A 26,099-nucleotide genomic window follows, 5' to 3' on the forward strand; every position below is an offset into this window, starting at 1 on the left:
ATTGGACACGTAGACCCTTTCATATTGCCGCTCTGCTGTGTCCAGTTGTTCACATTGCATCAGAGGAATGTTTTTCTGAAATCTCCGGGATTTCTTTTCTGTCAATACTGCTGTGCTGGTATTGACAGCTTTCATAGCCTGCTTTTGCTGCTTCTTGGAGGATTGCACTGGTTTTCTGCAGCGTGATGTTGCACTGTGCTTTCTCCAACATAGAGGATTTTAGAAGGTCATTTAGAGGATCTGTGCTCAGAACATGGTCATTCAGAGTCCCTGAACAGTTTAAGCTTTTAGTCTCCCTGCTGAAACCCTTAAAAAGGGACTCAGTGAAGAGCACTGATGTGGTGGCATAAACCTTTCCATCAAACTGTCTGGGCTGCGTTGTGGATGACAGCTCTCCTCTACTCTTAACCAGCTAGCACAAGCCTCTTGTTGCAAATCCTAAGTCACCCAGTGTCATATTTGATTGATTGTGGGAGGGGGCAATGGTAGCTTTGAATGAACTGCAAAGTCTTAAAATATTTGGCAAATTTTCCTACTAATGCTCAAGTCCAGGGGGAAAGCAATCAGGTAAGAACCTTAGTTTTCCAGCAAGGAAAAGAAAGTTTCTGCCTCTAATGGCTGGAAGGAAAGGACAGCCACTCTGGCTGGCATAACCTAAGGCTTAGAAACCAGGAGGCAGGTTAATACTGTTTCTGATTTTCTTACTTTTCTGCAATGTCTCGCTTTTAAGCTAACCTCAACTGGAGGGGGTGCAGAGGCTGACTCATGGCTTTTGAACACTGAGGTTGGCAGCTCTAGAGAAGAGCTCCCATGTGCTCTTGGTTACACTGATGTCCGTGTGCCTATGAAATTTGGGTGTGTGCTCTGGTTCGCAGCATTGCTTGTTACCAACATGTGGCTGGATGTAGGTGGCCTGCCCTCATCTGTAATTTGGCTGGTGCTAATACATCAACCCAATGCAAATCTGCCTTTAGTTAGCTGTTTCCTTCTCCCAGATGTATGATAGTGCATGTGAGGTTTAGGTATTTGGATCTGCAAGGGGGGTTGCTGTTGGAGGATTGTAATTCATGCTAGTTTAATGAAAAAGTTGGGGCTTTTCTTTTGGCTTCTGAGTCCATCCACTCCCCCTTTAGTCTAAAATATTGTTTATTATCAGGAATATTACTGTCCTGGTTGGGATAAAACTGCTGGGTGACTTTTAGATGTATCCCAGTCTTGCCAGTTAACAATGGGCTGAAAGAGTAGATCAGCTGTCTTGATTTAATAGCAGAAGCAGAGGAAAGCTGATGGTGGTGCATTTTTTTTGTCTGCAGTGATCTGTAGCTCAGAAGAGTACATCTCTGCTAATTGACTATTAAACGAGATTGCTTGCTGAGGTGTGCTGTCTTGCCGTTTCAATCCTTTAAGGAATAAGTCTCTGATCAGCTGCACATAGGGCTCTTAAATATAATCTGCCTAATGACTGCAGGGCTTTGACCTTCTGGTATTAAGGCGCCAATGTTTTGGGTTACAAACCAAACCCTCGGGATGGGGGGCCGAGCGCGGGTGGGTGTTATCTGAAATGATAATGTTCCAAACAACAAAGGCTGCTTTTTAATCTCAAAGCGAGACTTGGAAGCAGCACAGAGTCAGTCTAGAGGTAAGTCTCTTAGCTCAAGATTTCTAGGATTGCACACATGTTACTGCATGCCTGGACCACCGGTTAGACACCTACCTGGCCACAGATCCTTTGTCCCAGTTGCTGTGCATGCAAATAATGTGTGTTTGCGTGTGTTTACCCAGTTTGGAAAAATTCTGAGCCCTGAGGGATTCGAGTTTCCTTTTGTGTTATGAAACGGGCTACACTGAGAGCCAGCTGAAGTAACACTCACAGCTCCCTTCGCAGACACTGCAGACTCCAGGAGGATTTTGGAGCTGATGTGCTCAGTGTTTGAGGAAGGACAGTTAGTCCTGTTGTTTAGTGAGGATTCCCACTGCCATTTTAAAGAACTCTGCTGACATACTCCAGAGAAAATCCCAACCCAGGCCTGAAAGATAGCAGCAGCTTGAGGTTGGAGTCAGAAAGGGCTGGGCAAAAAGGAGGGGTTAGCTGCAAACAGAGGCAGGCTTGCTCTTTCCCTCTTCAAATCCTGCTCTGTTTTGTTCAGCTAGGCCAGCCCCTGGCACTGACCTCTGCAAGCACTGGTGCAGGGGAGGAATGCTCCTTGCCCTGGGAGGCTCAGGGCACCCTCCCCAGGGCGTGGGGAGAGCACACATTATTTGGATGCTTTCCAGTCCCATTCTCCCCCACCCCAGTTGGTTGATATACATCATCCTAAAGCCTTAATATCGCGTGGCAATTGACGCAGCAGGCTAGAAATGGGAAGGGGGACAAGACTCACACTTGTTCTGCTGTTTTAGAGTAAATGCTGCAGGAGCAGTTGGTATTTCATTGCTGATATTAAACCTGGATGAGGGGAGAGAAGGGAGAATGTGGCTAACACAGAACACCTGCCTCTGACAAATCCCCAAGCCACTAGAGACCCTGCAGTAATTTTGTAAATCACAAGCAGGTTTTCAGCCTTCCCAGAAACATGCACTTCTGAATGCTAACCATCAAATAGTCTAAATTACTGATCCAGCAGATTAATCTATAAATTGAGGTAGGCTTAGAATTGCTGTTGGAGAACAGTGTTTAGTAAATGGTATCTAGTTCAGTGCTCTACATCTCTTGTTGTTCTGACCTGACAAATAACGTGGCCTCTTGTGTTATACTAAAATAGATTGTAGGAACGCCATTTAAATGGGGTCTTTCTGACCTGTCATGCAGTGTGTATCTCTAGGAGACAGGGCTTCTGTGTGCAGCAGCACTGCAGACAAAGTATATGGGAGACTGTGGGAAGTAGTGCCTAGAGCCTCAAAATCCAGCCTGCGTGTTTTCCCTGCCTATCTCTTCCTTTCTTGCTCCAGACACTTGTAATCAGAGAATATTGAAGGTTTGTTCTATTGCTCATAATAAAACCTCAAAGCAAGGATTGGCCATGGGAGCAGTGTGTTCCTGTTGTAACCTGAAGTGGAAGTAAAGCTGCTCCATGCTGCATGTCCCGTTGAGATGAGTCAAGTTGCCACCCCTTTCTAAGGTGACATTACAGGATGTCTGTCTGCAGACTTTGGCCTTTTATTTGAGAGGAGAGAGGAGGGAGATGGTTTCCTTTGCAGCATCAAGGGCAAAATAGGCTTTTAATAAAACTTAAATTCTGCAGCTGCTGGCTAAGTTAAAAAAAGAAGTGCTGGCACTCTGTCCTCCTGGAGATGAGCCTCTTCCAGCTCTCTGCCATGACCCAGGGATGTGAGCCATCTCTTCTGGTCTTTTTTCCTTTGTGCCACTTTCTTGGATGAGAATAATGGGAGAGTTTCTTCTCTTGGCAAGGCTTTACCCTGCTTGGGCTTTTTTCTGCTCATGGAGATAGTTTAGGTTGGTGAATGGAAGGAAGAGTCTCAGAAGAAGTGCTGTAGCAGAGATATCCTGGAGGGGGCTATGACTTTTTACTGGGAATAAATAACTCCTCTAATCCCTGATTATAGACCCTGAATAAAACTAGAAATTCAAAACCCCAGAGATAAGAAAAGGAGAAACAACTTTGTACATGATACAATAACCTTTTCTGCCAAGGTACACGTGTGGATCAGCTGAGTGTTGCTAGAGACCTGAGAGCAGGCCTGCTGAAACACTAGATTACAGTCCAGATACAGACAAGAACACTTTGTCCAAAGATTACTGTGATTGAGGCAGATAAAGGAATTTTTTTGTTCCTGCAGAAAGTTTCCTGTTTCTTGCTGGTCTCCTGGGATGTTCAGCATGACCTCCTTGCACCTGGCTATTTGCAGAGCCTGGTTCTGGCACTGGAGAGCACTGCAGTGTGGTTTGCAGTCAGGAGGGGGGCACAGCACCTGGCTGCTACAGCTTCCTGACAAGCACAGGCTGGTTTAGGTGGACTTCAGTAAAGTGAAGTGTTATCCCTGCTTGAGGGATGAGAGGAGATCATGGGCCTGGTTAGTCCAAGGGAGCAATGCATCTACCTCTCTCCTCCCTTTAAATGTATTTTTCTCCCTGTTTGCTAACAGTAGCCTCTGAAGTGCATCAGACTTGTTCACAGGCAGATTCTCCACTGCAAACCACTGGAAACCACCAAATGTTTTGGAGCAGCTTGAGGTATCTGGTTTGGCAGGAGAGGACTCTGAATACACATGTAACTGGGTACTTAGCATCATACGGCACACTGCGGTACATGTGTTGGGGTATCCTGAGGCAGCTCCTAGGCAAAGTATGATAGCCTTGACACTTGATGCAGTTGTCACGGATGAAGTTAAAGAAAATGAGGGCTTGTGCTATGGGTGACACTCAATCTCTTCTCTCTCTTGCTGAGGAATACTCTTCAGGAATTGAGAGTAGGCAGAATGGTGAAGGACCTGTCTCTAGAAGTGTGGGTCATTGGGTACTGCATGCTGTGAAGGCTTTCGCTAGTCCTCGTCTGGGAGTTTCACCAAGAAACTGGTGCTGGGGGAACAGAATCTGAAGCAAAGAGGCAGAGAAACTTTCACTAGGAGATCTGATTTGTAATTAAAAAACAAACAAACAAAACCAGCTAGAGGGGTGACAAGGTTTAGAGGGATTGCTCAACAGGTTGAGTAAAAGGGAATTTAGGTGGCCTGGGGCAGATCACAGAAACAGCCGAAAATTGGGCTGGACAGAGACACAAAGAAAGAGCATAGCCAGGAGGTGTCTTGAATTGCCATGGCAGCGTGCAAAGGGCAGGGATTTCATAGGTTTGCAGCTGAAGGTCAGAAGCAGCTGCTTGGGTGCCCAGTCTGAGATCCTGCCTTTGCTGGGGTCATGGCGTTTCCCTCAGGGCTCCCTGTGAGCACTTGTGGTTGAACTACAGCCTGCATTTTTGAAAGAGGCATCCACTTGCAATGGAAAGACTTACAATTTGGGATCCACCACATCCTTTGGGAAGCTGTTCCCATGGTTAATGCATTTACTGCGTAACTGTTACAGTTCCCTGAAGGAGTTTGAATCCTCAGCTGGCAGCCTGCCTGCCTTGCTCAGTGCTGCTGCATAGCTTTCTGCCTCCTGAGACAAAAGTCTTGCTACAAAGGAACTAAATGACCTGCCTGGGGTCATGCTGGCTGTCCAGGAGAGCCAGGGACCTGAACCTGCTCCCTCCAAACAAGAGTACGGGAGTGAGTTTTGTGAAGCATTTGTCTGTTCATTCATCAGCAGCCTGCTGATCTTGACTCCTTCCTGGATGATATATGCCTTGCTGTTTTGCCCTCAGCAGCTGGTAGGTCACGCAGGATTTGAGAAATGGCTCTGGCATCGTACCAAGCAGAGGCTGTGGGATGCTCACCAGCAAATTCCAGAGACAGTGTGTCATGAAAACGCTGGCCCTGCCACCCCCCTCTGCATGGGGCTGCTGGAGGTAGTGGGAGCCCTGCCGGGTTGCAGTCCCCACATTCAGTGAGAGCTTTGGCTTCCCGAGCAGCTTTTGGTAGGTGGATGTTAGCTGCAAAATCTGTTTGGGAACCTCTCGCTTTGCGTGGGCGGAAGGGAACCCTTGCTCTTACCCCTCTGCCTGCCTCCAGCTGGAAGGTGACAACTGAGCTTGTGGCTGGGAGAAGTCAGCTGTTTCCATGTTCTTCCTCTGGGGACTTGAAATCTATTTCCAGTGAGGTGGGTCCCTGGGAGGAGGAAGGGCAGCTCTTCTAAGTGGCTGCTGCCAAAGCTGGAAGGCACTCAGAGGTAGCCTTGCCAGCCTCAGGCATTTAAAACACTTCAGTCAAGCCCTGGAAAAAAAACATGGGATAATCTTAGTTTCTCTTCTTACATACATTTTGGGCTCTCTGCGGTGTCCTCTGGTTTGTTACTGAGCTTTTTTTTTCAGTCACCAGCCTTAGAAAGTTGTAGTTGAGAAGAAAAGCACATCCTTTCATCAGGTAACTTTTTATTGCCTGCTTTCTCATGGGTTGGACTTCAGGTTTTATATGGCAAACATCTTTAAAGCTTTTAGGGTATTTCCCTCCTTTACCCCCTGAAATACCCTCTTTGATCTGGATCATTTGGCCAGCTCTTAGTCTGGGATGGAACAGTTTTGGGGAAGGGAAGGTAATTGTGATGGATACCCCAGTAATGTTACCTTTCCCAAAAGCAATTAAATGTGATCAAACCCTCGTTCTTGTTTTATGGCTGCTTGTAGCAGTGCCCAAATGTTTATTGTCCCCCATAGTCCCACATGCTGCCAGGCGAGGCTTTCCATGGAAGACAATACATTGTATTCATGCTATTTATTAACTTGCATGACACTGCAAAGCAACTGCTCCACTGGGCTCTAGCTTGTTGCTCATTGTAGTGATGCATTTGTGCCAGGGAGCCCTGACGCTTGTTTACCCTGACTTAATTTTCTGGGAACTTTCCCCTGTCCTAGGCTGCTGAGCTTTGCAGACATTTGCCAGTGGAAGGAGGTGTGTTTGTTTTAATCAGAACTATTCTTAAAGCTGTCAGATTAATTGCTGGGGGGGAGGGGGGTCCCTCCCTACTTCTGTCCTGCCTTTCTCACTTCATTTTGATCAAAGCCTGGCATTGATCCGATACAGTGGGTAGCTAATCAGGACTAAATGCTGGGGCTGTCTGCGAATCACAGGGACAGAGCCAGGGACTCTACATTGCTGGGGGGGACACAGAGTTGTTTTCTCAAGGCTAGGGTGGTTGGGTTGTTAGATCCTCCCTGCGTGGCACAAGGCACTGTAAAGAGCAACCTGGGAGTCACACCAGCTGCTCTGCTATCCACACTCATTCACTTTGAAATCCCTTTAGTGCTGGAACAATTCCATTAGCAGTACTTCTTAGGCATGATTTGGAGTGGTTTCTCTGACGATTAAAACCGAGTCAGCACAGCAGTCTGGAGGGCTCGTCATAACCAAGACATTCCCCACGTACCTCGGGGCTGCTTGCAACTGAAATCCTGAACAAAAGATCTGCTGTTAGACAAAGGAGGAAGGAGTGAGCCTCTGAAGAGAGGAAGAATTTCTCCTCTGTTTGCCAGCAATTTTTTTCTAACTATTCTTTTTTTTTTAAGCATTGGTCACCAATTAATCCGTGTTGTTTTGCAGACAAAGCTGTCAACGTTTTTAAGGTTGCATGGTGAAATAACTTCAGTGCTGTTGGTTCTAGCAGCTCCAAATGTTCTCAAACAAATGCCTTTTAAGATAAAAATGGTCTGTGCTTTGTCCCAGCCCAGAGTTCTGGTCATTATTGTTTTATTTGAAACGTCTCAACTGAACCCAGTGAAGTCAGTGAGAGCTGCAAGTGTTTGAAAGTCGTCACACTTATTACCATGGCTAAATATGGGCGTAATACAGGGTGTTACTCTAAAATGCTCCAGCGTGTGACCCAAGATGTAGCCCGGCAAACATGCTATATGCCACAGCTACTGACTTGCAGTAGCTTCTGGCAGCTTTCAGGTCAATCAATCTGTTAGATGTTAGACGTGGGTACCAAAAGCACCATGTCTTCTCACTTCTGTTTTTTGCTCTTGCCTGCTGTTGGGGTGTGAGATGCCTCACAGCCACATAGGAGTGTAAGCTCACTGGCAATTTGTGTGTGTGCATTTTTGCTGATTTCTGTGCATTGGATCAGAAATGAGACTAGTAGAAGCAGGACACCCCCCCACACACACACGTACACAGTGTGGACAGTTACAGCTTTATAAAAGGCATTTCTGGCCACTTCTCAGTGGCAGCACTAAGATAAGATACCAAATTAAATATAGCCCACCACCTTGGAGTGGGGTAGGTGTACTGGTTCTGTGCTGGTGTCACAAAATCCATCTGAAACTGGCACATTTATTATCCCAAAACATTGACAGAACTTAAGAGCAACATGAAATAAGTATGAAGAGCATGCATGATATTTTTCAACAAAAAGAATAAATTCAAGCAGTGCTTTGCAGGTTCAAATTAGTCCATATGGGAACAGTTTTGGGAGTTCTGGTGCATGTACATGGTCCTTCAGTGGCAGGAGCACGTCTGTTTCATATTGTGTGGATGCCCTGGGCAGAGGAGAGCTCACATGAGGAGTTGCTGCAGCTGCCAGCTGGGAAGGGGCAACTCTGTCAGCGTTTGGCCGCAGCTGCAGTGCTGTGCTGAGTTAATAGGGGTGTAGCTTTTGGCTGCAGATCAAGCCCTGAGTTACAGGTCTTTACCCATCAGCCGAGCATCAGACAGGGCTGGTTAGTGCTGGGTCAGAATCATTAATGTCTTCATAGTATCAAAAGTCATTTGAATGCTACAGCTCTTTCAATTAAGCTCCTGTTGAGCTCCATACGCAGATATTGTAACATAATTGGCTGGCCTGCTGCAAATGCATTAGGAGAGTCTGCTTCTGAAACAGCCTCTGTCTGTGCTCCGAGCTGGAGAGGAGCCAGAGCTAGCCGTGGTCTCCACACAATGTCATACTGATTAGGAGGGTGTGAGATTTTGTTTTTGCTAAAATAGTTCTGCCAGTACAGCCCAGAGGGCAGCTGCAGTTATACTGGTACAGAGGGGCCTTATGCCACTCTGAATTGTCCCTGGCTCTGGGGGCAGGCAGTGATGCTGCTGGGAATACCTTTATCCTGCAGTAACAGTCCGTGCATGGCGTGCGCTGCCCAGCTCCACAAGTGCAACTTTATTTTGTTGACAACCACCCCATAGCAACTCTGTCTCAGAGGCCCAGGGAAAATATTTTGCTTCCTCTGGCTGTTAGGAAGCAGGTTGTCCATGGCAGCAGTCCCTTCACAAAGTTTGGTCCTGAGCAGGAAACCCTGGTCCATTCCCTAATGAGCCCTTCCTGATGATAAGGGGACCTGCAGGTCAGGGGCTCTGCTTGAGCCAGCCAGCTCCGCGAGAACTGATGTGCTTCTTGGGGAGCGTGTCCTCCAAAGCCTGTAAAATGAGACTCCAGCCCATGCTTGCCGACCAGGCCCTCCAGAGAGGTGAGTGCAGACCTAGATGCTATGGGATGGGACCTGCTTGAGGAAAGGCCAGCTCTGGCAGAGCTGTGCACCTGTGTTACTGTTGCTGCTCTCTGTTGTTCCTGAGCCAAAGCATCCCATCTCTTCCCTGCTCAGCAGACTTGGCTCTTGGTGCATGTAGAGACCCAACTCTGATTTTATTCTTGGAATAACTATATTTGTGTGTGCAGTATTACTGTGTATTTATACCTGGGTTGTTCCCCAGTTTGGAAAGCAGACTGAAGAACAAGGTGGTACCCTATCTGTGCTGTCCTGTTTTGGAGCAAGGCAGCCCTTAGGTCTGTTTTTTCAGCCCTGCACTTTGGAAAGGCCTATCAAGCATGATTCACGACATGGAGATGAGCATGAAGTATTTGTATGTCTTAGAGATTGCACGAGAAAATAAGTCACTAACTGGGATCTCCGCTGGCACCCCATAGCGTGATGCTGTGTAAGCCCCTTCACCACCTGCTGTGACAGTTTTGCTGTTCATAAGCAGGTACCGTGACACTTATTTCCCTCCTGAAGGTGAGGTACACTCTGCCAGAGCAGAGCAGCATTGCACAGCTTGTGAAGTCACACAGAAACTCACTGTGCTGGATTAATAACAAATCCAGCAGTAAAACAGTAGCTGGAATACCAGAGCATTGCCCTTTGGCGGGCCGTTGCTCATTGCTGCTGGGAGGTGGGAGTGACATGTTTTTTCCCCTGTGACAAATCTCTGTTCCCCCACTGACTATATTTAGACACAAATACATCCAGAATTAACTGTGCCCATGGCAAGCTCTGCCATTGCCTGCAGCAGCCCTCACCAGGGCAGCATCATGCATGCATTTACTCTGTCACATCTGCCCTTGCCTCTCCATGCTGATGGAAACCACGTCATCTTGGCCAGACTTTGATTGCTGGGCTGCCAGGCTGTAGCAGTCTGTCTGTCCTTGCCTGGCAGTGCCTTTTATCTCCATCTTAAACTCTTTTCCCTGTAGACCCTGGCTGTAGGAAGGCAGGCAGGTGTGTGGGAAGGAGAGCTATCACTCTCGCTTTTTGAGAGGTTACACCTTCTCTTCCGTATGTGTCTGACACGTTGCTTATTTTAACAATAGTTCTGCTTTGTGCTGTGATCCTGGATTACCTCCTCAGCTCAGCCGAGTCAAAGACTTCCTACAAGTGGAAAGAAGCTGTGAGCAACAGTGTTCATGCAGGGGTCTTCACCATGAGGCTGTCCTGAAGTCTTGGGAGGCATGGGGTGACGTCAGAAACTAGAATGGACCTGGGGCTTGGCTTAGCTCTTCAGATTTTGCTAGCTTGCATTGCAACAGCAGTGATGGCAAAGCAGCTTGGGGTTTTCTTGGATTGGCAAGCCTGAACAAAAGCTCGAGAAGAGTTAACTCACATTTCCTTGTTGTTACTCTAAGTATTTCAGGCTGGCCCTGCTGCTGTCAGACCAAGCCACCTTCTGCAGGCTAATTGTACATTCACTGGGAGCTGCTGATCGCTCCTGCCAGCGAAGACCTCCATGCAGTAGAAATAAATTTGCCTCAGTCTGTTGGCAGGATTGCAGGCAGGGTAATTGCATTTTGCTAGTGTACTTGTGTCTCTTGCTACCTTTGGATGTAGCTGCCTGCGCTGCATGCTCCATTGTGCCCTGTGGCACTGCCAAATGGGTGTTGCCCCAGTCGTGACTGCTTTTCCATGGTGATCTGGTGCACATCGCTCTTCAGAGTGCAAGAAGGTTTATGATCCTCACTACAAAGATACGGGTTTATAACCCTGCCTCAAAAATCACTGCTACTCCTAGAGCATTTCAGGCAGGTTCTTTGGCTCAGTTTATGCATGCTTTAGGGTATCTGCTACCAGCTCAGCAAGCGGAGCATATGGACAGGCACCGCTATCTGAGCTGGCAGCAAGCTCCTCAGCCTGCGCTGCCCTGGCCAGGCAGTGGGAATCAGGTGGTCCTCTCCTGCCAGCCTGCCCCGCATTTGCTGTCCTGGGCGCTGCCATCCAAACAGGATCATCACCACCCTGCCAGCCCTCCAGCAGCATCCACCCTGCTTTTATCTTCATTTCCTCCTCTCCTGGTTTCTTTTTTTTCCACCTGGGATTTAAATGTTTGTTTGTTTGGCACTGGGGAGGCTTTCTTGTTTGTTTTGTTAAATACCTGTTGTGACAGGCAGGGCTGAGAACGAGCTGGGCTGCTCTCCATGTCCATTGGAGAGCCCATTTGGGAAATGATGCCAAGTGGGAGAACAAAAAAAGAAATGCAGTTGGGTTTGGCCTGGGAGATTTTTCTGTCCTCTGCTGGTTACACAGGATGAGGAATGGGAAAAGCGGGTCAGTTTTAGGGTCCGGAGAGGCAGACCTGTTTTATCATTCCGGAGAAGGTTCCTGCAAGCTGGCAATACCGGGCACCATCATTCTGCTGCCGCCTGCACGGTCCAGACAGACCACCCTGACCTTGAGGAGCAGATGGCACCGCACTTCCCTTCCTGCCACATGCCCCTCTTCCTCCTCTCCAGCTTTTTTGCTCCTCTGTCGAGGAAGATGGTCTGGAGAGGCTGGGAGTGAACAGCAGAGCTGGCACACAGGCCACCAGCTAGGTCTCTGCATACATCCTCCTTGTGCAACTTCCTTCACACACCCGTGCACGTTGTTGTTGGAAGGGAGGACAGCGGCGCGGGTGATCCGTGGCAGGAATCTTCCACTTTATTAAAATGAAAGTATTTACTGGCTGCATCAAGTTGCCCAGCTGTGGTTAGTTTGTATGAGAACCATTTCCTGCCGTTAAGGAAACTATTCAGCTTTACAGCAGTTCGTGGCAGGAATAGATGCTACTACTTACAAAACCTTGTGCTCTTCTCTTTGCTGAGTGACAGACTCTCACCTGCATCCCTGGCATTGAAGTGCTTGGGGTGACAGGAACAGAGTTGCTGTCGCTGTGCTGCAAGTAAATATCACAGGCACCAGTGGGGAAGGGAGGTGGGCAGGAGAGGGGCTGCAGGAGAGCCAGGGTTTGATGATGAATGTGGCACCTTCAGGGCTGCATGGCCTGAGATGCCATCTTTCTGCATTTGGTGATATTTACTCACTGATAGTGGCATCTGACGTGCTGCTCTACATTGCAGGGAGCCAGCAGAGAAGCGGTTTGTGTTATAGCTTAGGTTTGAGTTGGGTTCTTCTGCTTGAGGATTTGCAAAGCCATTCAGCCATGCTGAGTGGATGCGTCCTGCTTGTCCTCTTGTGTCAGACAGCATAAGCACCCTTGCCTGTTGCAATGGTCTCGTCATTTAACGTGCAACAAAAACTATCCACCTTGCTTCTGAACCTTCCTTGAGAGTGGATTTTTTAGGTTGTATGTGTAACCTGCCTTTTTTAATGGTAAGTGGTAAAGATGGTTTCCTTGATAATCGCTGTACAAAAGCTGGGGTAGGAGATATGGGGTCTTTCCTGGCCTCACAAGATTTCCTTGTGATGAAATCACATCATCTCTGTGAGTCCAGTTTTATTTTTGCAAAAAGAAAGGTTGCTCTGCAGTGCCTCATGGAGAGTCACCAGATCTTTTGGATGTATGCTGGAAGGTGATAGAGTGCCCAGCACCAAATTGTCTGTGCTCTGGGAGGTGCAAAAGCCTGTGATAAGGCCAGAGAAGATGCTCCACTCTGTTGTCTTGTCTCTTCCACCACATAGCTGCTGGGTGTGCAGGATGCCTTGGTGGAATCAGCATCATCTAAAAAAATGTGCTGCTTGGTCCAAGTCTTGCAGCAGCAGCCACTTTGTCACAAGATCCTCATTGACAAAATAGGTTATTAGCCACTCTGTTTAACAGGGGCTTGGGGGGCTGGATTTCATTAAGGGAGGGAAAGCAAGCATCTCGCTCGTGATTTGTGTACATCAGTGACTGTCCTCTTAAGTGCCTTTGCTCACACTATTTCCCCAAAACTTGACATAACAAGAAGGGGGGTGGGGGAGTGTTGGGGTGTTAGCTAAGCATTAGTAACATCCTATTTTGTGTTCAGTGTTTGCTTCTTACGAATTGAGCCCTTCTTAAAAGTATTGATAGGAAACAGAAGTAGTATCTTCCTGCTACAGAAGCTGTTGTTATCGACAACAAGGAGGATGATACAAGGCAGATGGAGAAGCAGCACAGGGTTTGCGGTCTGCACCCTCCTGCAGAGCTAGCAGAAACAGAGCAGCAGAGGGTTTGTGATCGCCAAGGGTGGAGGTCAGGCTGGAGCTGGGGATGCTGCTGGCTCCTTTATCAACATGTGAGTAGGTGTCCTTTGGGCACCCTTTGTTCATTGGAGTCGGACAACGTGAACAGCAGCTCCAGCAGCCTGACCCTGCTGGTCCCTGCCTGCTTCTGGCCATCAGCTTGATCTTGTTTGGCCAGCTGGTGCTGGTGCAGCTGCTAAATTGTCTCCGTAGGTATTTCACAAAGACAGGAGGTACTTTCCCCAGTGTTACTCTTTAACAGCTGCAGCATTGGTGTTGTGAATAGGAGAGGCTGATTTGCGAAGACATCCAGGATCTGCTGTGTCGAGGGAAACATGAGGGCAAACAGGAGGAACAGCACAGAAGGACCAGTGCAAAGCTCTGCCTTTGGGTAGTGGTAATCATCTGAACCAATCGAGGAGGGAAATAACTGGCTTGGCAGCAGCGGAGCAGAGAAAAATCTCAGTGAATCACAGGCTCAACATGAGTCAACGCTGTCACATGGTTGTGAAAAAGGCACACGTCATAGGAGGCCGTGTAAAGAGTTGCATGCTTCGTAAGGCTTCTAAGTATTCCTCCTGCTCCCAGTGCCGGTAAAGCCGTGGCTGGAGCCCTTTCTTTCCCATTTTGGATGCTGCGTTTCGAGGAAGCTGTGGGTCAATAGCAGAGAGTCCAGGGAGAGCAGCAAGAGCAGTCAGAGGGCTGGAAACTGTGAGGAATGAGAAAAGCTTGAAAGGACTCCAGATTGTTTAGTCTAGGATAGACCAAGCTGAGCAGGGAGGGGAATATGAAAAGCTTTCAAAGATGTAAAAGGCTGCTGTGAAAATTGAATGATCTGTTGTTAGTCGCTACTAGGAATAAGATAACAAGTACATGGGCTGAGCAAGGAAATTTAGTCATTGGGGAAAACTTACATAAGTGAAAGGCTGATGAAGTACTGAAACCTCCAGTGCACGTGAGATCAGTGTCAGGAGGCCTTCGGAGCACCCATCTCTGGGTGGGTGGGAGAGGAACTCATCTTGCTTTGGCTGTCAGAACACACTACGAGACCTTTGTAGCCCTGTTTTCCTATTGCTTGAAGATTATTTCATAAAGCTTGTGATGAAGTCTCCCTCTTTGGAGGCAGGCGCGTATTTGCCAGGTGCTGCCAACCTTCACGTTACAAGACAGCAGGGATTACATGTGATGATGCCACTTTATTGTTGGTATAGCAGCAATCCTCCAAGGTCCTGGTCAGGCTGCAGGCTCACACTGAGAAGGGGGGAAGCCTCTTTGTTGAGGACAGGAATACAGAGAGTGTTCACCTCTGGTAGGACAGCAAGGGAGTCCTTGGCTTGCTGCTTGTCCCAGTGTGTGGCCGTACTGCACAGGCACAGTCCTTGTCCTGAAGACACTAGATGGGTGCAGGGGAATGCCCCCGCCAAGGCAGAGCTCACCAGCACGTTAATTTGCTGGTTCAGGGGCTGATTTGGGCCATGCTTTTTAATCGTGGAAAGTGAGAGCGTGTCTTTGTGTCCTAAATAGGCGATTGTCCTGATTCTCATCCCCGGGATCCATTATGTCTTAGCAAATTACTTTCTCTCTTTTAAATGCCTTAGTGATTAAAGATGCCACAGCAGATACCCTTAATGAGTACAAAAAGGGTAATAATTCCTCTTGTTGGCACTGAATGCAATTAATCAGGCCCCTTTACTGGCTTTTTAAACAGATGAGGCATTTAAGGCCAAGCAAGTTTTTAATTGGACTTTAATGTCTCTCATTTACTTCATTTTGGCACAAGCATAGGAATTCCCACCCCCAGGTTTGCTGTTGGATTTATTCAGGGTGATGAAAGGCTCAGCGTGGAATGAAGACTCAGCAGCAGACTTGAACATGTCCTTCAGCCTGTGCCTGGCCCTGTCTCGTTGCCTGGCCCAGGCTTGGTCCTGCTGCAAACAGCACAGAATTGTCAAGGCAGGAGTAGAGCCAGATCACCCAGCCCAGGGCCCATCCCCAGCATGGGGATGACACTAGATATTAGCAGTATTTTTGGAGTAGTCATCAACACGAGGGTGCAGCATGGCCTGCCCTGTTTCGTTAGGTTCCCTTGCCTTGAGGGAACTGTTGACTTGCAAGTATTCTTGTGGCTATCTGGAAGCCCTTGATGGAGGTCCATATCCATAACAGAGACTCTGTAGCTTCAAACATGGGGTGAGTTGTGTAATTTAAGGGATATTCCTGAGATGCATGGCCAAGAGGAGATGCAGAGTCCTTGAGCACTGTTCCAGATGGATGTGTGCATGTAGACGTTATTAATTTATGCTAGGAATTACCACGGGAGAAAAGATGTGTGACAAGCGACCTTCATCTAGCCTGCCGTCCCTGCTCCCTGCTGTGAAGCCAGCACCGCCTCTGCTTCCACCTCTGGCCACAAACCATCTTGCCTTTGGTTCCCTTCCCTCGTGTATATCCTCCAGTGTGGTTTGGGGACAGCAGTTGCCTGTCAGTATGTCCCAGTTTGCGTTTCATGCAGGGATGTTGTGCAGCAGCCCAGCCTGGCCGATTGGCCCCTGTCCCAACTCAGCTCTTCCCCACCGGCAGCTGACAGCCCGAAGTTTAGCCAAAAAGGCATCAGTCTCGGCGTGTGCGAGCCTGCCTCTGAGCCTGTTTGTCACTCTGCAGGGCAGACGTTCCTCTAACACCCAGGAGAGATCCTGAAATGGTTTCAAGTGGGTTTTCCAGGTGCATGCTGTGTCTTTTGCAGAGTCAGGCCGGTCTGTAGTACAGCTGTACAGTGGCTGGAGGCTCCCACCCACGGAAGAGTTGGTGGATGCAGGTGAGCTGTGAGTGTGCTTGAACAGGTGAGATGGCTCTCATGCCATCAGGGTTCTTTGCCCCAAAAACTGTTTTGGAGACATCTAGGGGCAAGAGACAACTCTCTCCATTTCTGCATCCCTGCTTCTCCTGCTTCAAAGGTGGGCAAATCTGTAAGCACAAGTGAGTCTGGAAAGTTAAGTGTATTCAGAGAAATGTGAATACCTTGTGTTAATTTAAACACCCTCTGCCTGCCAGGCTGGGGGGAGAGGAGCGTTGCCAGCTGGATCAGCCATAGCACTTCTCAAGATCTGTCTCAGAGCATCTTTACTTTGAGTCCTGTGCTAAAACCCCAAGGTGTCCCAGTGCAGCATAAGGAACTGTCATGTATGAACACCAGGCTCTGCCGTCCAGGTGGCTGCTCAGCAGGGAATGCCACGGGGGATGCTTGCCCAATATTTTGTTTGGTTTTGCCTTCTTACTTGTCATATCTCCTCTCCTCCCACTCCCTCGCAACTTGAACACGCATCTGATACTGGGCTCAGTGGTTGCACAAGGCTCACATGTAGTCCTCGATAGCCAGGTGTAGGAACCGAATCTTTCCAATTTTATCTTGTGCTGAGAACATCTTTGCATGTTTTGACCCCTTGCACCACTTCCTGCTACCTGCAGATAGGGACATACAGAACCATCATGTCTTGAAAAGTAAGGGAGAATTGGGGGCTGGGCAAGGATCAAGGCTTTGTTGCATGATGGTGGTGTAAGGGCTGTAGACATCTTGATGAGACATTCAGGGATAAAGGTGAATAAAAGAGCATCCAGCTTGCTCTGTGTCCTCACAGGGTGAAAAGTGTGGGCTGCTGGCACGTTCTCCAGCAGTGGGCAGGGACTGAAAGAAATAAGAGGGCCAGGTCCTAGGACATTTCTGCTCATCTGGCTGGGCAGTATGAGGAGGGCCATGCAGCTTTGTTTGGTGGCTATGGAGCCTGCCAGGATGCCCTTAATCCACGGTTTGTACCCCAAATATATCTACGTCAGGAAGCTGCAACCCCAAGTGACCATGGCCAGCCATTCTTGCGTTGAGAATCTTCTGGCTGAGGCTTACAAAGATGTCATTTTCTTTGATTTAATTCCACATAAACTGTGGAATTATTTTCCTTCAGAGGCTTGTGAATTATGGAAGCATAAACCACGCTAATGATCCGATAAGGACAGCTTTGGATATGTTCCCAAGAATGGCTACCCCTGGGCAGGACTGTGCTTGAGGAGAACTGATGGAGAGCAGTCTGTGGCACTCACCTGGCTGCCTCCCTTGCCTCTCCCCACCTCCCCCAAGATTCCTCCATCTCTCAGGAACGAGAATCATTTCCTCTCTGGCTTCTTGCAGAGGCAAAAGCCCTGCAGACCTGAAGTTATCTCTGGAATGTGTGTAAACACCGAGTTCAATGGGATGCTGTTTGCCCCCCTCTCCTGCAGGGGTTTAAGAAGGGTTAATATGAGTTTGTTTTACGTGTTCCTAGCCCTGAGAATTGTCTTCCTCAGAGGGCAACCTGGCTGAGCCGAATCCCTGTGTGTGCATTTCCCAGCATAAAGGGGAGATTTGGGGGCCCTGCCACGTGGGTGGGATTTTGGTCCTCTTACGAACAAGGAGATGAAAGACCGAGGTGGTCTTCCTGCTAAACAGGGACCTGGGAGATGGCGTGGGATCACAGCGCACGTGCACTGGGACTCAACGTGTTGCATGATGGTGTAACTAACGGGATTTAGGCGATCCTTGGACAGAAACATATTTTTGATCAGGAGAAGGGTGGGGGTTACACATGGTTCTGCTGCCCCCATCTTCAAACAGCGTTGAAAACGTAAGCAGGGAGACAAAACCTTAGAAATGACGTATGGGCTGGGACAAAGTGCATTGCAATGAGAGGCATAAAGAGCTCCATCTGTTTGTCAAAAAAAATAATTCAGATGCAAGTTCATTATGGTGTATGAGTACGTTACTAATGAGACCTGCCTGGGCACCAAAGTTCTCTTGGTTTTTGAATAAGCGGTGGCAACCAGAACCTAAAGCTGGACAGAATCAAGTTGAAAACAGGCATGTTGATACCAACGAAATGGTTAATTCCTAGATGTGTTGTCAGTGCTGGTGACGCACTGATGCTGGATCCCTTCCAGAAAACAACACTTTAAACTGAAGACAAAGAACCAGGCTTAGCACAGAGGTGATCAGTGGAAGGGCTTGGCCTGATATGTACAAGGGGTCAAACTAGATGATTTAATGATCTCTTTTGGCCTGAAAGCTTTCTGTTCTCTTAAGAAGATAGATGAAAAAGCCCTTTCACAAAAAGCAGGCACTTGAGATATGTGTGTAATGAACTCTGCTGCTTCCAGGGGAACGGCAGAGCAGGATCTGCAGGAAGCGTGACCTTGCCGCCTGCAGGCTGCCTGAAGTTGGTGGCCATCTGTTTAGTGGTGGTGGCTCACTACCATCAAGGCCACCACTCTTACGTGTGATGTTTCTCAGCTCCGTTTTTAATTGCTAACTGATGCTGTCTCTCTGCATTTAAGTAACATTTGCTCCCTTATCTCCATCAGGGTGAGGAGGCCAAGCGGTATGAGCACTCTTCTGGGGAAGATTGGCTCCAAAAAGCAGAAGATGAGCACACTGGAGAAATCTAAACTGGACTGGGAGAACTTCAAGGAGGAGGAGGGGATTGTGGAGGAGCTGGCAATCCATAACCGAGGGAAAGACGGGTAAGAGGACTTTACCTAATAGTAGTCAAGCATTTCCCACCGCTTCCTATACATGTAGGAGCCCCATCACTTGCTACAGAGAGTTCAGCAAACCCATGGGATTTCTTAAGGATTTATCCTAGGGATACATAAAACCAGTAGCTGCGCTAGGTATCACAGGGAGACAGGTAAGTCTGCAAGCACCTATGTCTCCCTGCTAACAACCTCATGAGTTCTTCAAGTCCAGCTAAAGTAGAGTCTGGCTGTGCTTTATGTTCTCTCCTGCCAGTGGCACAGATGCAGCGTGAACCGGTCTAATGCAGCACTCCCATGAGGAAACACAATTGCCTTTGTCCTGTATTCTTTAAAAAAAAAGGAAAAAAAAAGGAAAAAAAAAGAAAAAAAAAGGAAAAAAAAAGGAAGGAGGTATGGTTTTTGTTCCGTTCTTCAAATGACATGTTCCAGCTGCATCTGTCGTCCCTCCTCCTGCGTAAAGATGTATGCAAACCCAGAACAGCTGGCAAGGTGCGTTAAAGATTATGGCAGCACTGGGCGTTGGTTGTGTGCATCAAGCAATGTTCACTCCGATGAAGTTAATGGAAGTATCGTAAAAGTAAATGGCAACGCTGTAAATAAAACAAAGTTAATAACATGCACTGCAGGGAAGGATAATAAGATCAGAAGCGGCATTTCCACTCAAGTGCTTTGCTAAGCTCTGGGAAAACGTAACCGGCTTACTGGACAGCTCATAAAATGTATTTTTATTGTAAGCTGTTCTTTTACTCTTTGGTAAAAACTCAGAGCTTCTGCATTCCAACAGATTGGATTTTGTATTTCAAATAGATATTTTATAACTGGTGGGTTTTTTCAGTTTGGCCTTGCACCCTTCCACAGCACCCCTTCGCCATCAGATCTGCCCTGATCTGTTTCTGGACACTTGCTCTTGAACAAGTAGAGCAATTCAGTAGGAGTGCTGGAGAGGCACAGGGCGTTCCTCTGAGATCCTTGAAATCCAGGGAGGTGAGCAATTTACATTGCTTACAGGTGTGGCAGAGCACGTGTGCACCAAATCATCGCTGATGCCACCTGCAGCATGGTGAATGTCATGGTCAGAGCCCTGTACGTGAGAGTCTCCATTGAAATGGCCCGTGCCAGGAATCTGGAAGCAGAGCCAGGCTGTGTACCAGGCTCTGTCTGAGAAGGAGGAGGAGGAGGGTGAGCCCCATCAGGAGCTGCAGGCTGCTTTGGGAGAACCCACCTCCAGGGAAGGGTCCTGTTTCTGTCTGTGGCACCTGGCTGGCTCGTCCCGATGGGATGTGGAGTGAGAATTTCCCCTACACAGACATCTGAGCAGCTGCCAAGTATGTTAACAGCTTTGGGCTTTCACTGCTCTGGACTGGGCTGGTGGTGGTAGTACCACCATTAAAAGCCAGACCATCTCCTGCCGCTTGCTAGGACACACTGTTTCTTTGCACAGTCAGTGGAATCAGCCTAAATCAGCGTCCATCACTCTCAGCTGGACTGTACACACCCCAAACAGGCCAGGCTGCCTTCCATGAGCGTTTTGTGGCATCACTTGCTTGTTCAAACCTAGTATGTCAACCTTTCTTGGCCAGTGCTGTTTCCTTTCCCACCCTATACAAGCAGGACAGCTCACTCTTGATGCCTGGCAAACCTCTCCAGAGATGCTAACGTAATGGTCCTTGAAGGCTGAAAAACAGATCAGCACATTGAGAAGATGAGCAAAGCAGAGCAGCAATTTTAAGAGCATCTGTAAGCTTGGACAGCTTTGGGTTTTGCTGCCTGTCACATCCCAGGCTAGAAAATCCACTGGGCTATTGGCAAGCTGTTTTTGTCCTTAAACAAATGAGAAACGTGGTGCGATGATGACTTGAGACACTCCTTACAAATCTGTTTGTGCTAGTCAGACATGCAGTGTGAGGGGATCAACCGAGTATCTGCTCGCTGTGAATTACTTCCACCTTCAAGGTAAAGGAAGGGAGAATGGAGGAGCACCAATGGATGCGCAGCCCACTGCATTTCTGTTTACAGGCCACCTGTAAATGCTCATGGTGTGAAGCGTGCTGCACCATTACAGAGCAGCCAGCCTGCTCGGGGGCAGGTCACGCAGACACAGCAGCTGCCGGCTTCAGGTCGTTTTGCAGGAGCCTGTTGTCCTTTCCGCAGCTGCCTCTTCTCCTTTAATAATGTAGGCTCTGCTCACCCTTCAGTGGACAATCATTTACACATCTCTATAAAAATTGTAATGAGTGGTTGTTAACCCTTCAACCCAGGCAGGAGGGAGCGGGGGGCGCTCCCTTTATCCCTGGTGCTGATGTGCGTTAGAAACCTCTGGTCCCCGCATGTCCTGCTTTGTAATTGTAAATGTCTGCCTGATGAGGAAAGCCACAACATGCTCCTGGAAGCATCTGCCCAATGCCACATATGCCTGCGCACTACAGAGATGGTCCACGTGTGTCTCGAGGAAGGCAGGAGGCATTTCTTTTTGCTCAGAAGGGAAGGCAGGCTGAATTTCTCTTTTTTGCAGTAACTTTGCAGAAGTTGCTGTTCACAGTCCAGAGTTCCTCATGCCTTGGACCTCCCCAGCCCTTCGCCAGCAGTGATATGTGCTCAGCCAGTGCACTGGTGTCCAGCTGAGCAATGGGGCCCTGGCATCTTTTTTCTGCTGATGCCGGTTATCAGCCAGCTGCAGCTTGGCCCTGGGATTCCCGAGGCAGAGGGGACACATGCTGCCCCATGGCTGTGTCCACCTTTGCCTCTGATTTTCCGCCTCTCCTATCACCAGCCCCAGACGGCGATTTGCATTTCCCCAGCAGCAGGATCTGGGCTTCTGCAGCCTGGTTGTGTCAGATCCTGAGGGCTTGTCCTGGATTTGACAGGAGGGGTTGAAGTAAGGAGTGGAGGCAGCTATCCACTTTACTGTTGATCTCTCTGATGTGCTTTATAAATGGAAAGGTGTAGTGGCCTCTTAATTGGGCCACCTTTGTAGGGCAGGCCCAGTGGGGGAGCAGCCCTGCTCTGGGTGCCGGGCTGGCCCTGTGCGCTTGTGCACTGGGTGACTACTGGTGATGGGCAGGGGACAGGCAGCACCAATGAAACCCTCCCAAGAGCAGTTCACAGCTGCCCTCGTTAGCAGAGACCGTCTCTTCTCCCAACAAATGTACCGTCCTCTGCTGTGGATCACAGCTGCCCTGTTTCCGCACGGGCTGATAATTTACAGGAGGGTATTGATTCAGGTAGCAAAGGTTATTTAGACAAGCACAGGACAGGTGTTTGTGCCTTGCTTGTGCACTTTGCACTGCAGTTTGGCAGCACCGTGCTATCGGCTGCACAGGGCCAGGTTGGGAGCCGGAGCCAGAGCCGCAGCTTGGGTGCACGGTTTGGGGCGCAGTGGGGCAGGGGGGCTTGTGCTGACCTGCAGACCTGCTACTTCCCTGCTTGTGTCCATCAGCACCTCCAGCCTCCATGTGCATGCAGTACAAGCCAGCCAGGCTTGTTCCCAGGCTGCTTGCCCCATAAACCCCAGCGTATGCACGGGTAGTGCCTTCCGGGGTCTGCTCTGGCCCCTGCGGCATTTTTCTGTGGCTGGCCAAGGACAACGCCATAGGGTAACGTCATGGTTCCTCCTCCATGCAGAGCCGCTGGCTGCGGCCGTGAGACCACATTCCTGGCTCATGATCCATATCGATCCCCCAGGAGCCAGTGCCTGCCCGTAGGAGAGGGGGGGAGGAGGAGGAGGAAGGCACTGACCCCTTGCTGGGGTTGGGAGAAAGGATTCGCAGAGCAGCTGAAGGAGCTTCAAATTCAGTAGCTCAGGCTGTTGCTGCCCAAGCAGTTGGGGTGTTCCCAGGCTAATGGCAGTAACCCCTGTCCCTTGCCTTCCCACCCATGGTTGTGGCTGGTGTTCAGCAGCAGAGGGGGAGGACAACCACACACCCAGCAATATGACACACTGTAATATACAATGTGACCCCCCCCCCCCGACTTCCTTCCCATGGCCTCTCCGAGCCCGGCCCCGGGAGCGGGTCACCTCCCTGCTTGCTGGGATGAAGGGAAGCGACACTCCCCTGCCCGCCTTTCCTGAGCCAGCGTGGGGAGGGGGCCTTGTCGCACAGCCCTCCTCTGACAGTGAGAGGCAGGGGGCCAGAAAAATACCTCCTCACAGCCAGCACATTGTCTGCGTTATGCCACGTTGGGCCCCTGCCCCTCGCAGCCGGCGGAGATGAGCTGACCCAGTTGTGTCAGCGTGAGATGGGCTCAGGCTGCGATGGGAATAGGGTGGCAGCAGGGATGTGCGGCGCTGTTCATCCGCTCAGGGGAATCACTCACTGAAATGAATTTGGATTAATTCATTTCCAATGACGACTGGGTGGGCAGGAGTGTCAGGGCTGTCCCTTGCAGCAAGGGCGAAAGCACCCTGGTGCTGGGAGCACATTCAGTGCTGGTTCAATAGTTGCAGCATAAAGTAGAGACCTTGTCACCAAAGGCAGCGGAGCCCCTCTGTGCTAGAGGGACCACAGCTGGTGGTGGGAGGGGGCCTCAACCTTCCCGTGAGGTTGGGTCTTGGGCATCTTTATGCACGCTGCCAGCCACCCAGGAGCCTGGAAAACGCGCAGAGCCTATGGTGCTCATCTTTCCTGCAGCCTGCGGTCTTGCTTTCAAGCAATGGGCTTTTCTGGTTAGCAGGCACCAGCTACGGTGCAGGAAAAGCAGTGACCGGCAGAGCGCTGAATGCAGTGGTTTGTGCGTCTTGTGCCGGTGCCGAGCGTAATGACCTTGTCATGACAGCCAAGTGTTTGCCACCCTGGAACAAATGCAAAACAATTGTGATGATTCAATTACAGCTCCTGTTTTGAATTGCAATTTCGCTCCCTCTGTAGGTTAATTAGTAGCACAGCCCTGGGCTATCTGTGGCAAGGGTTTGCATCAAAGTACATTAAAATTCAGCTGCATGCCATTAATGAGTGGCAAGGTGCTTTTCCAGGCATAGGCATGCTTGCCTTCTTCCTTGAAGCACTCAGGTGCCTCGCTGAGAGGGAGAAGTAAATACTCAGCGGTGGTTAGGAACTGGTCTGTGGCTGGGAAACCCCTGACCTGAATCCCTGAGCTGCTGCAGGCTTGCTGGATGATGCTGTTTGTGTCCCTAATGCTCCCTGTGCCTGTTATCAGCTTGTATCGTGGGTTGTGCTGCTGTCATTGGGTTTGAGATGCTTTGCTGGGGGGTGCCTGGGCAGGGTCACCTGGGCAGCGTCACCTGGGCAGCCAGGGAGGAGTGTCAGAGCTGCCTCTCCTGCCGAAGACCTGCCCTGAGCCTGTTCAAGTTGTATGTGAAGGTCATTTCTCAGCCATAAGAGAAGAGCTGGAACCAGAAGCAGCCAGCCCGTATCTCTAGCCTGCAGGGACACTTCACCCCAGACCTCTGTGAGTCCCCCAGGAGACACCCAGCAGGCCACAGAGCAGTTTTGGTGTCCATAGGAGATGCTCAGTGCAGTGATCAGCTCATGGAGAGAGAGGAAGGGAGGCTGCTCATCCCTTCAGGTCAGCTTTGCCCCGGCCTGGGGACAGCACTGGCTGCTATGGGCACTGCTTACAGCCTCTGCCTCTCTGCCTCCCTGCAGGTACATCGAGAGGAAAGCATTCCTGGAGCGCGTGGATCACAGGCAGTTTGAAATCGAACGTGACATCAGACTGAGCAGGATGAAGCCCTGATGTGCCGGGGGTGGCCACGGGGGACCCTGCTCCCTTCTGTGCCTGAGCACTGGCTGGGGGCTGCCAGCCACCGCCTGACCACCAAGCACGGAAACCGTTCTCTACCCAAGACTCAGCCTGTATGTCTCAATGTACAGGTTTTTCCTTTTACTGTAATAGTTTGGGGAGGGTATTTGTCAGTGGGCAGGGGGCTCTTCGAGGGTTAAATGGCCCAGCAGGTGACAGAAGGGACTGGTGTGATTCTGGCAGGCAGCTTTCCAAGGAGAAGAGATGGTGGCACCCATCTTTTGCCAACCCCGGGTGCTTCTGGCAGCAGGAGGAGCCGCCAAAGCTGGGAGAGTGCTGGAGCCTGGGTTAAGGCTCGGCTGGCATTTTTGGTTGTGAGAATGGAGCTGCAGGAAGGTTTTGTGGCTGCTGTGCGTGTGCAAGCTGTGGGCTGGAGCCCTTCTCCCCACTCTGCCAGCCCCTCAGTGCTCCTTGCCCCTCTGCGTTGTGCTCTTGCCCAGACAAAGCCGAACTGTCTGTACTTGTTTGTGGGGTCTGATGATGCTGGGGGGGGGGTTAAGCAAGCCAATGAAGAAATCCTTCCTTGTTCATGCTCTCAAGAAGATGGGAGCAGCTGCAGCAGGCAGGACAGGCCAGGATCTGAGTGTTCACATGAATAAAGTATTCCATCCAAATGCTCTGGCATGCTGGCAGCGTCGTTTATGCGGGAAGCAGAGGACAAAGAAATTAAGGGTCACACACAGTAAGGAGTGTCTGACTGTGATTGTGAAAATCCATGCTCAGAGGTGCCCGGTGTCTGTCTTGATAGCAGCCTAAGGGTCAGAGCAAGTGCTTGGATCGCTTTCCCTCTGCAGTACTGGGGCTGGCAGTGGGATTAAATCCAGGATTGGGGGGCGAAGGGGACAATGTAGTCCTCCTGTAGCAGTGCTGCAGGAGTAAGGAAACCCACCCAAGGCATGACCATGCAGGGACATTCAGCAAATTAAGCTGCCTGGGAGGGCAGACCAAGGCGCCTGGGCGTGGAGCAAGCGGCCAGAGCTGGAGGCCAGCAACGCACCATCATCTCAGCTGTCCTTTCTTGTCTGGTGCTGACCAAGTTCAGCAGCTCCTGATGTTTGGCTTGTGCACATCCTCAGAGTAGAGGTGCTTACTGGCTTTTCCCCACGGGGTGCTCTGAGCCTGCTCGGTGGCACACAAGCCAGAAAGCGGCACAAGCCCCAACCTTCCTGCTAACGGGGCAAGCGATGCTGCCACTGGCCCCTTGCCCACAGCTCTGAGCGCAGTCTCAGCTTTGGACTCACGTGTCAGCTGCTGAGTCAGCCCTTGCTCTGCGGCCGTGTTGCGGGATAGACGAGAACAAAACACCACGTGCTCAGGGGGAGCTGCAGCCTTTGGTGCCTTGTTATGTACAGAATCAGCTGTTACGGACCTGCTTAAACGAGCCTGAAATTGGACAGAAACAAAACAACAGGGGTGATGACATGTTTTCATCTCCAAACGCTTCCAAGCCAGTTGCTGCTTTGGCTTTGGTTGCAAAAACAACTGGAGTCCCTGGCCAGGGCACTGTTGTGGGGAGGTTTCAGCTCAGGACTCCTGCCTGGC

General features: G+C 49.7%; 1 protein-coding gene across 1 annotated transcript in view; it reads left to right on the forward strand.

Moving 5' to 3' along the window:
- CFDP1 (craniofacial development protein 1) overlaps positions 1–25,171 on the forward strand; it is a 67,079-nt gene extending 41,908 nt beyond the window's left edge. Inside the window, exons 6-7 of the mRNA XM_075040371.1 lie at positions 18,624–18,782; positions 24,401–25,171. Of these exons, the coding sequence (XP_074896472.1) occupies positions 18,624–18,782; positions 24,401–24,491 (250 nt within the window). The 3' untranslated portion in view covers positions 24,492–25,171. The remainder of the gene's footprint in view (positions 1–18,623; positions 18,783–24,400) is intronic.
- Positions 25,172–26,099: the final 928 nt, after the last annotated feature.

This window comes from Buteo buteo, chromosome 11 (genome assembly GCF_964188355.1).
Source record: "Buteo buteo chromosome 11, bButBut1.hap1.1, whole genome shotgun sequence".
Classification (NCBI taxonomy): domain Eukaryota; kingdom Metazoa; phylum Chordata; class Aves; order Accipitriformes; family Accipitridae; genus Buteo; species Buteo buteo.